General features: G+C 33.7%; 2 protein-coding genes across 2 annotated transcripts; both read right to left on the bottom strand.

Moving 5' to 3' along the window:
• Nucleotides 1-7189: 7189 nt before the first annotated feature.
• Nucleotides 7190-8167, bottom strand: LOC124934835 (pentatricopeptide repeat-containing protein At3g12770-like). Its single transcript, XM_047475334.1, has 2 exons — nucleotides 7930-8167; nucleotides 7190-7725 (listed from the first exon to the last, which is right to left on the bottom strand). Exons 1-2 carry the CDS (start codon nucleotides 8165-8167, stop codon nucleotides 7190-7192), a joined length of 774 nt encoding a protein of 257 aa, XP_047331290.1.
• Nucleotides 8168-10063: 1896 nt separating this feature from the next.
• Nucleotides 10064-10735, bottom strand: LOC124934836 (nuclear transcription factor Y subunit B-4-like). Its single transcript, XM_047475335.1, has 2 exons — nucleotides 10708-10735; nucleotides 10064-10566 (listed from the first exon to the last, which is right to left on the bottom strand). The coding sequence occupies exons 1-2, from the start codon at nucleotides 10733-10735 to the stop codon at nucleotides 10064-10066; spliced, it is 531 nt and encodes a 176-aa protein (XP_047331291.1).
• Between the last annotated feature and the right edge of the window lie 502 nt (nucleotides 10736-11237).

An 11237-nucleotide genomic window follows, 5' to 3' on the forward strand; every position in this document is an offset into this window, starting at 1 on the left:
CTTGGACCTGGTGCCTGTTGAAACATCACCACCTCTTCTTTCGCTATTTTCCTCGCCTTGAGTGATAAGATTTTTCTCTTTCTCGAAAACAACCTTTGCATCTTCTTCATCCTGAATCTTCCTTGCAAAAGAATCAACCTGTTCTAACCTTTCAACATCAGCTCTGCTCATGTTACCTTAAATCTCAACCATCTGATCTCGAATCAAGCTAATTCCATCCATAACTTCATTATGCATATCAACGACATTTTCTCTTTCACAGTCAAGCAACTCGGTTTGCCGTTTGAAGAAATTCTTTTCAAATTTGGTGTAAGACTTGTTGACGATATGAACCTCAAACGTGTTCTTCTTCAGCGTCTGTTCCATCTCATTATGGGTTTTAAGAAGATCTGCAAATTCCTTCTTGCTTGTTGTCTGAGTCTTTATGATTTTCATCATATTGGATTCCATTACAGACATATTCTTCTGAAGAGTTTCCATCAATGTAGTGATGGACTTCATAAGTTTTGTACTGTCAGCAGATGATCCTTCGTTAGATGAAATCTCTTGAAAATCTGTTGGAGCGGTCTGAATAAGACTGATGTGGGTATGAACTTGTATGGACTGCTCGAGTCCATTCTTCTCTAAGTCACTTTTAGACTTTTCTTCTTCTTCATCTTCCAAAATCTCTTTACATACCTTGTGAATCTTATCGGACTCATCTCCTAAATGATGAAGGTTAACGATATCATCAAGAATATTCACAGCATTGATATCAGGAAATGGTCGGGGGCTTTGGAGATCCTAGAATGAAATATTGAGACAATGGAAGCTCTTCTGAAGATTCATCATTCCTGGCTTGTTCCCCCTTAGATGAGGGACTCTTCTCTGATTTCTTGTCTTTTGAGGGTTCACCCTCAGATTTATAGTAATATCACTAACTTCAACCTCCTTTTCTAGAGATGCCTCTGTCTCGAGAATAGAGGACTCCAACACTTCCTAGTTAACCAAAGATTGAACGGGTTCATTAATACCTTCTTTTTCTTCGATAGTCGGGTTGGTTTGAACTGGTTCTACAGATTTCTCAATACGGGGTTGAGCCATTAGACGTTTTTCCTCAGCTAAAAAACTTCATATTTCTATAAGAAGAGCAACAACTTGCTCATCTTCATCAATATTACGATCTAACAGATCCATAAGTTCACCTTCATCTGAAGAACTTCCAAATGGACGAGCCCCTGAGCAATTTGCTCCATGAACGTACCTGGTAACTATAGAGATGTAATCCTCCATAATCTAATCCAACCTTTTTAGAGCTTTTTCCTCTACCTTAGCACTTTTCTCAAGAGGGTTGAAATTGGCTCTTCTGGCTTGCAGAATCGGAAAGAGAGCTCTTCCTCTCAGATTTGCTTCAACTAGATCTTTTCTCTTAAGAGCTTCATAAACCTCCGATGTCTTGGCCCATTTCAAGACTATCTTTTCATTCCTTACTAACTTTAACCATTGACTGCTAATGCTTCTGCCTTTGATGACCTCATCGTACTTGATAGACATTCTATTCAAGACCCAAGTGTCAAAGATCTCGATCTTCTCAGCAGCAATATTGTTGGCCTGATCCATCATGAGATTGACGATGCAACTTGCTTCAGAGACATCCTCATTAGGATCGATTGCAACATCCTTCTCTTTTCCAATAACCTCAACATGCTTTGGAGTGGGCCTTGGTTCCCTAATCGTGATTCCAGTAGCTTGTCTTGTGGAACACATAATTTCGTGGGCAGTGAGAGGTTTGACAAAGAGTTCCGGTGTGGGTTCGGCTGGAACAAGCTTTCCGGTTACTAAGGACTCTGTTGGGACAGGATTGGGAACATGAGGCTCTTAGAATGGCATAGAAAGAGCCTTGTCAGATACATCACCAGCAGTAAGGGTAAGAACTGCACCTTGTTCTGGTTCAAGAGATTATGTAGCATCAGCAACTACAAGATCGGGTTGACGGACAGAAGACGGAACCCTGTCAAAATTTTTAGTGTTTGGATCAACTGGCTCAACAGTTGGCCCGACAGTAAATTCCTCAACAGGAATAAAAACATATTTGTCTTGTTCCAACACAAGATCATTAAATTTAGGTACTTCGGCCTGAGATTGGGGAGGGGTTACCTTCGATGATGCTTTCACAGATTTAGATGCCCCGGGCGCCTTTTATTTTTCTCCTCTTGAGGCAAAGGACCTGGATGGCTTTCGTAACTGACTCACAACTGGAGACAGGGGAGACATGGGAATGGCAACAAGTTCGAATGGACCTTGCCTGACTCTAGAATCGACTATTCCAGAGTCCTTCTTCGAAGAACTCTTAAGACTAGTAGAACTAACCTCTAATTCGTTGATAGTTTTAGATCTTTTTGCTCTTGTAGACAGGACAGAAGCCGTTGGATGCTTAGAACGAGTAACAGACCTTCCTCCTATTTGTTGGCTTGATGCTCCCGAGAGCGATTCTTTGTTGTTCTTCATTTGGACGAGGGTGTTGACAACGGTGAAGACAGTGAACACCCGAATCGAGTTGATCGGCTCTAAATCTCTTATGGGGACCCCCAAATGTTCCAACAAACGACTTAGTTGAGCAGCAAAGTTTACACTTTCCTTGTTCTCTTGATTGAACGCAAAGCATAGATTCTGGTACAAAGTTGAGGCCCAGTTGACCTGAATCCCTTTTGAAATAGCCGACATGTAGTCAAAACGATCATGACTATATAGATGGATAGACCCCGCCTTCCCCTGAAGAGCTTTAGCCACTATGTCATTCAACAATATAAACTGGGGTTTTAGAGCCTTCTTACTCCCGTTAAGTCAAATCTCTGAGCCATCGGCGGAGAAAACCATCTTCATTTCTACCGTGACTTCAAATGGCAGATTCAAGTTGAATGTGTGCCCCTCCGACGAAAGTTCAAAAAATCCGCATAAAAAGCTTCGTTGAAAGAGATTTCGGTTTCATTCACAATTGCAACAATCGAATCGCCGACCATCGTCATCGATTAGAAGAACTCCCTTACTTCTTTTTCATGGAATATGAACGACCCGCCAAGGTACTTCCCGAGACTGGAATATTCAAAGGTTCTGAACATCTCGACCACATCTTGCTGATCGAATGTGTAGACGGAGGTAAAATCAACATGTAGAGTACAATGACCAACTGTGATTCTCTTGTTTCCCATTTTTGACAGAATGCGAACATACACAAGATAAACAAGGGTTTCTTAGAGAGAAAATCGAAGAAATCTAAGGTTCTTGAGAGATTTAAGAGAGAAAAAACTTTCAATCTCATGTAGAATGTCCTTATATAAACTCTCAAGAGTCGCATAGTATAACCGTCATATTTCCTAGGGGTATGGTCCATCAATTAATATTAGACGTCCTTTCTAAGTAGTCAACATTATTTTGAGGGTATATTAGTCATTGTCTCTTAACTTGAAAGACACATATCTTCATGTTATTCGGAGATGACTATGTTTCTGTTTGAGCGGGAAAATTAGATATCACCTCACGTAGGACAATTGTCATTGATCGGTCTAATACACACGTAGTTAGACGTTTTTCTTACTTACACCAACCTATTAAATCTAAACGTCTATTAGACGCAAGCGTCTAATCACGTTTCTTATAAACGTCTAGCGTCTATTAGACGTCGCCGTCTAATTACGCATGAACATCACGTATTAGACGCATCCATTTGCTATTGTCGTAAAATGTCTAACGTCTATTAGACGTGTACGTCTAACCGCACAGGTTATTAACCAAGACACATAGACTTAGATACATAGAGTGTGAGTAAAAATACGTCTAAGTACATGCTTTTTCTCTTAGACAGCCTCGTCTAATAGACCAATTAAGGCCTTTTGTCTGAATGTATCTTTATTTCCAAAATAAATTTTCCCTCTCATTTTGTGCATGTACAAGATGAATAAACAAACTGTTTTAAGGTCTTAGGACCAAAAATATTTTTGAAACATAAAAACACTTAGTCCTCTGGAATGGAAAAGGCCATTGTTGATCTTCTAAAATGTATACTCAGAAGAGTATTCTTCATGCTTCCTTCCTGCAGCTCTCCTGCATCACCTACACAAGAAACTATTTACAAACTTTGGTACCCACATTCAATTGGGTCCTCGATCAATTAGTCTCTTAGAAATCCCTATTTGAGATATTCTGATGTTTTTTCCATTTTGCTGTTGCTGCGCGGATTTTTGAGCGTCAGATTCACACTCCTGCTCTTGGAACCAGTGTATGCCAAACCAAATATAACTCTTCTTTCTTATTTTCATCAATCTCTAGCTTTCGTTTATATCGCCTTAATTCTGCACCTCTTTGATTTGCTGCAACCCTTCCACGATTTGAGAAATCTTCGATTTTGATATTTCCAAAGCTATTTAGTCTTGTATAGTTTAGCTCACTGCTAGTTAGTTCTTTCTCCTTTTGATCTTACAACCAGTAACACATAGCTGTATTGAGATTATTTATGTATCGAAACTGCACATGCTCTATTGTGGTTTATGGGTTAAAAGGGTTTAACAAAGTTGAAATTTTCTGTGCTTAATTTTCTCATGTTAATTTTGATCAAATTTGTTCATATTATTCTAGTTAAGAGTATTTCCATCTGCACATATGCTTAAGATCATTAGGGTAATTTAATGCTTTTCCACGTCCGAGTCTAAAATTGAATTAGCATAGTTGCTTGACCTAATTAATAAATCTGCTAGTTCGGACGATGTTGATTAAGCGCATACTTAGATGGAGATTAGCCTCTAAAGTCTAATCCATCCATTTTGAAAAAATATGATCAGAAATAATTTATTTATCAGTTGAAATGACAGGGTTTAGTAGGTTAGAGCTTGTCGGGATCTGAGAGCTAACAAGACAAAATTCAATTGTTTTGGAAATCAAAAGTCACATGGACTGGAATAAAGTTTATGATTCTTTACCTTTTCATTTCGTCATGTTGTGAAAGCTGCTAGTTCATGTCTACCGTTTCATCTTGATCATCGCTGATCTGTACAATGACAATGAATAGAACTGATAATATATTTACTGTAGGTTAGAGTTAGAATTAAGGAGATTGTTCATACACATGCATTTGTGCTACTGGTGACAATAGGTATGATTTCCTATATTCCCTGTTTACAAATTGGGAATTGTTTATGCATCTTCATCTGGTTATTACCAATGGCATTACTATTTTGAACGAATGCTATGTTATATATATCACTGGTCTTTTGCTAAATTGTTTACATTTTGCAACTTCTATGCCTACAAATTTGTCTGTTTCAATGTATGATCTCATAGAGTTAAACAGATCTTTGGGTCTTTATGGTTTGGTTGTTAAATTTCTTTGCACATGGCTGCTATTGACAATTATTCATTTCTTTTAATATATTTTGGCAGTTTTGTTCTTCACTATGGTCATGTAGTTGCTACAAATGATAAGGTACATATTCTCAGTTTCTAGTTGAACTCCATTTTTTGGTTGGAGAGATATAACATTGCTAGTGAGAATCATTAGGAACCCTTGGAAGCATTTTTATTTTCTGATCTTTTCTATACTTGTATTAACTTCATAATAAATTTCTCAGCTTCAATGCATTGGGTGGGAAAGAGACTTGCTAAAGTATAAATTTATAATTTTTTTTTATATATTCGATAAAGGAAGTGGCGATTGGTATACTAACCAATTGCCAGAGACTAATGGGAAATTGCAATTGGTATTCTAACCAATCGCCATAGAGTAAAGGGAAATTGCGATTGGTAAACTAACCAATCGCCATAGGAAAATTGCGAGTGGACATTCACTGCCAATTAAGGCAACAGAGACAACACCTTTGTCGATTGATGGCGATTGGTTTATGACCAATCGCTATAGTCTTCTAGCGATTGGTTTGTATGTGAATAGCGATTGGTTTACCAATCGCTAGAAAGTCTTTTTTTACTAGTGATATTTAACTGGTATTTTACAGGTTTAGATTAACCTGAAATTATCTCTAGAATTTTGTAGAGGATGAAAATAAAAGCAAGTAATGAAATCTTTATCTTGTTGTTCTAATGAACAAAATAGAACCAGGAAATCAAATTGAAATTGAAGAAAACTATATGAATTTTGAAGTCCAAATACTTGTTAATAAATAGACTCTGGCCCTATTAAAGAATGATTCAAATTAAAATGAATCCTTATCTTCTTATTCTTTTTGTTATTATCTAGTTGTTGTTCTTATCTCTTTTATCCATTTCAATTTTTATTTCTTGTGTTCTTAGTAAACATGAGACTTAGTAAAAACTTTTTCATTGAGCTACCCGGTTAGGTTCTAAATTATCTCATTTCTTCTCCACTATATAATATTATTCTTCCACAATTCCCCAACAGAACCTACCAGTCACTTTACAATCTTCTATTTTTTCTTTTTGTATAATTATGGAAAAAGTTTCTCACTTATTAAATATTTTAGACAGTTTCTGATTTTAAGACAAACAAATAGCACAATAAACCAGTAACACAGACCAAAGTAAATCCAACAATTTAATAAATCAATGTAAATTGGGGAACAAAATAGTTGGGTAAAACTATAGTTAGATATGTCAGAAATTTTAACATGAATTTGTGACTTTGTCAATTCTAAGCCTAACTAGAACATACAATATTATGAACTTGTGACTTTTTTCAATTTTGATTTGAGTATAACAAATGATTAACAACTTATTTCAAGTAGACTAAAGAAATGACTAGTAGAACCCGTTTTTCATTGAATGTCCTAGAAAGGTAACTCATTCTTTTTGTGACAATTGTAATGAACGGTTACTGCTGGACACAATATCCTGCAAAATCAAGCTCTCGTATCTCATAGCTAAACAACTCTGAAACCATAAGATTAATACATCATCTAGCTGAATAATCACTAGGTTTAATTTTATAACTGTAAGATTTTATTAGTATAGTTTCTTGAAAATTCAGATACTAGTATTGTGCAAACACTCTGTATAATCACTAAATCGGAACACTAGATAAATCATTATGATCCAGGCGAATAAGCACACTAATTATAACTTGTATATTAAGAAAAACTTCTATGTTTTCGACAATTTCTATCGAAGTTAAACCTGCAATTCAATTTATCCCTAGGAAAAGTACATAATAGAAGAAATGACGGATTTGATACACCGATCAGTATGATTATACTAAACAAATCAAAGAGGTCACATTCTTTCGACTCATCCCGTCGAATATCACCCGAGCATAGTCAACATTCCCACACTTAGCATACATATCAATTATCGTCGAGCCGAGAATTACATCAATCGAAAAATTCCTCCACAACAAATAAACATGAATTAATCTCGCCTTATTCATATCCCCGGTTTTCGCACAAGCGTTAACAACCGTCACCATAGAAATCTTATCGAGAACAAAACTTTCATCTATCATTGAATCAAACAATACAAGAGACTCACTAGGGTTTCCAGACTTAGCAAATGCACTAACCATAACAGTCCAAGTAGTTAAATCTCTCTTTGGCATTTTATCAAACAGTTGGCGTGCATCATGAAATAAATCACAACTAGCATACATATCTACAAGTGCAGCTACTATAAATTCATTCAATTGCCAACCGAACTTGAAAGTGATTTGATGAATCAACTTTCCAAATATAAGATGTTTATCATCCCTACATGCTCTAATTACAGAAGGTAAAGTATAATTATCAGGAACTAATCATGATCTAATGTAATCTCTAAATGTTTTGAAACAATTGAAGTAGTCACGAACCTTTGCAAAACCACCAATCATGACAGTCCAAGTTACGGCGTCTCTTTCTTTCATTACACCAAATAGAGCGTGAACGTCTTTAAGTGATTTTGATTATGCGTATAAGTAAAGGAGCTTGTTTACAACTATTAGGTTATGATACATACTGTAGATAGTAATATGAGCATGAACTTGTCTGATTTGCTCAAGGTTATTGCATTTTAGGAGTGTATCAATGAAATGGCGAATCAGATTGAAGTTTGGTTCGTGGATATATGGTTTAGTTTGAGGTTGATGATAACTTGCAGAAGATTTCGCCATGGATAGAGCAGATGAAGAAGTAGAGAACAGACGGTTAATTTCATGGCCGAAACTAGAGGACAAGAAGCTTTTCGTCTTCTCCATTTCCTTTTTTTTTTCTCTCTTTTTGTTCTTTATTTTATTTTATTTTTATATAACTTTGTTTAATTTTTATTCTTAAATATAATATCATATAATATTTAATAATTTAATTTTTGTTTATATTATTTTTACTTTTAATTAAATTTAAATAATAATTAATTAAATAAATAAAAAAATTAATAATGTTATAAACAAAATTAATAATTATGTTATAAAAAAATAACAATTAAATTTTAATATTTATAAAATTTGAATGTTTAAAAAATTTTAAGTCAAATTTAATTTAAAATATTTAAATAATGAAATAAAATATTTATAAAATAAAACATAAAAAATAGTTAAATTATAAGGTTGTCAAGGTATATAAAAAATAATAATAATAAAGGTTGTTGAAAATATATAAAGGTTGATAAAAGTTTGTTTTCTTTTAACTTTTTGTCGACGCTTAATATGGGTTGACATATAAGGATTGTCGAAAGTATGTTTTGTTATAGTGCGAGTTGAGATATTTGCTAATTAATTTCATAGAATCGGTAGTCAAAACCCTTAATTTGTTAAAACTTGATAATATATATATATATATATATATATATATATATATATATATATATATATATATATATAATGATGTTTAATTTTTAAAGTGTCCGAATTGCTGGGTTAAAAATATTATAGGTATAGTTCGAACTTGCAACCTAACAAAACAAGTACACCTTTTAACCAACTAGGCTAATAACACTTTATATATTAAATTCAACACCAAATTTGATGAACGTGGTACATTTTAACAATATAAGTTCAAGTTTTTAACTAACTAATCTATCTATATATATATAATGATCTTAATTTTTAAAGTGTCCGGATTGCCGGGTCGAGAGTTGTGGTTAATTTAGATATATATGTGAGAGTAAATGAATACTTGAATCTGATTGTGGGTTAACCTGCCATAAACATTTTTACCGTAATATTTTTTCACTGTTTTTTATATTATTACTCGTGCAGATGCACGGATACATGCTAGTTAAATTAGTGACATTAAAATTTTGTTAATTTATCTATAAATGATAGGTAAATAATAAGTTAATTATATTTGAAATCGTTAAGAAAAAACCTTATTTTATATAATTTTATCAATAAATAATTTCCATGCCCATTCAAAATATTGTCATTTATTAAAATGAGTTTACCCAATTAATTAGCAAATAAAAATTTAAACTGAACTATTGAATGAGCATTATAAAATATTATCCCATTTTGTATTATCGTCTTAAATTTTAACCATCATTATCCAAACTAGCATGTATTCTGTGCATTTACACGAGTAATAATATAAAAAACAGTGAGAAACAATATTACGGTAAATTTTTTATGGGCGGGTCAACCCACAATCCGACTCAAGTATCCATATACTCTCACATATATCCAAATTAACCACAACTCTCGACCCGGTAATCCGGACACTTTAAAAATTAAGCATCATTATATATATATATAGATTAGTTAGTTAAAAAGTTGAACTTATATTGTTAAAATGTCACGCGTTTATCAAATTTTGGGTTGAATTTAAAATATAAAGTGTTATTAGCCTATTTGGTTAAAAGGTTTTACTTGTTTTGTTAGGTTGTAAGTTCGAACCATACCTATAGCATTTTTAATTTTATTTTTAACCGTTTTAAGTTTATTGGCGGGTCAATTCACAATCCGATCCAAATATCCATTTACTCTCACATATATCCAAATTAACCACAACTCTCGACCCGGCAATCCGGACACTTTAAAAATTAAGTATCATTATATATATATATAGATACCAGCATGCATGTTTATTGAATACACATAATCAAGTATTGTTTTTGGTTACATCATTAGGATTACCATGTATTTCCAAAATTGAAGCTATCAATTAGGACCTTCTAGTCTAAGTCCATGTCCATGTCCAGGTCCAACATTAGGGTCACTTGAGCGAGAAGAACCGTCCCTTCCTCTTTTGCCATTCATCACATTCGACAGTCCATGCGACCCAACTGCATCGTGGGCCTGCAAAACTAGATGGCCCATTGGATCTAGAATTGGCCCCAAAGTCATGATGGGTCGTCTCGTCATCCCTAATGACTCCGCCTCACGATAACGGAACATGTAAAGAGAAAGTGGGTTAACATAATCCTCAAACCCTAGTTTGGCCATGGCCCGCAGAATGTCATCGGTGATAATCGTTCTACGACTCTCGCTCTGACAATGCATGTTAGCTTCGGTAGTTATCAGGCCAATGAATTTTGAGACACAGTGTTGAACAATCTTCTTCACATCGTCATCAATCTTTCCATGTGGCGGTACCACACGCCGCATGATCCTCACCACATTTGCCATGGGTATGAATAGCTCCGTTGGTGGCACCGCAGAAGCTGAAATAGAAAAATCATCGTTTTTTAATAATTAAATAAATAAATTCAACAAAATTCATATACCCAAATCAATGAACTACATTTTGGAAAATATTTTTAGAAAGTAACTAAATGAGATTCAAGTTTATAGATTTAATCTACCTCTTGAACTTGAACCCTTGTTCTCCATAGTTAAGTTGGTAAAATTCTAATATCTAATCCAAGGTAATGTCATTATTTTATAGCTCATTTCAACCTATGAAATAATTTAATGCTAGATACCAAGTAATCTTACTTTTGGACATTTTACTCAATTTGATTGGTTTCAAGAATATCCATAATTAAAAAAAGTAAGATAAATTAAATATTATTCCTATTTATTTAACTTTTATATTTATTCACATTAAAATAAATAAAATTAAAGACAAAAGTTCTTAGCCAATTATCTTATTGTTATCCGATTTAATATATATATTTTAAGGGACAATTTCAATTTTTTAGGGATTTTATTTTTATTTGATTTATGGGTATTAGTTTGTATAGAAAATGTTTTATTTCTATTAGAAATTAAAGTTTTTCAGTTGTTTAAAATTTAAAATTAATACATTTCGAATTAAGTAATTTATTAATTTGCAACAATTCATTCTAGATAGTTTAATTTATGTGATAATAAGTTTTGATTAATTGATTTA

Source organism: Impatiens glandulifera, chromosome 4, assembly GCF_907164915.1.
Source record: "Impatiens glandulifera chromosome 4, dImpGla2.1, whole genome shotgun sequence".
In the NCBI taxonomy this organism is placed as follows: domain Eukaryota; kingdom Viridiplantae; phylum Streptophyta; class Magnoliopsida; order Ericales; family Balsaminaceae; genus Impatiens; species Impatiens glandulifera.

Bases quoted from the DNA above. Each gene is read 5' to 3' on its own strand.
- LOC124934835 (XM_047475334.1), bottom strand. From the start codon at position 8,167: ATGGAGAAGACGAAAAGCTTCTTGTCCTCTAGTTTCGGCCATGAAATT. The intron at 7,726-7,929 runs GTATGTATCATA...GATCATGATTAG, and splicing joins TGCTCATATTACTATCTACA to TTCCTGATAATTATACTTTA.
- LOC124934836 (XM_047475335.1), bottom strand. From the start codon at position 10,735: ATGGAGAACAAGGGTTCAAGTTCAAGAG. The intron at 10,567-10,707 runs GTAGATTAAATC...TTTCTATTTCAG, and splicing joins CAAGGGTTCAAGTTCAAGAG to CTTCTGCGGTGCCACCAACG.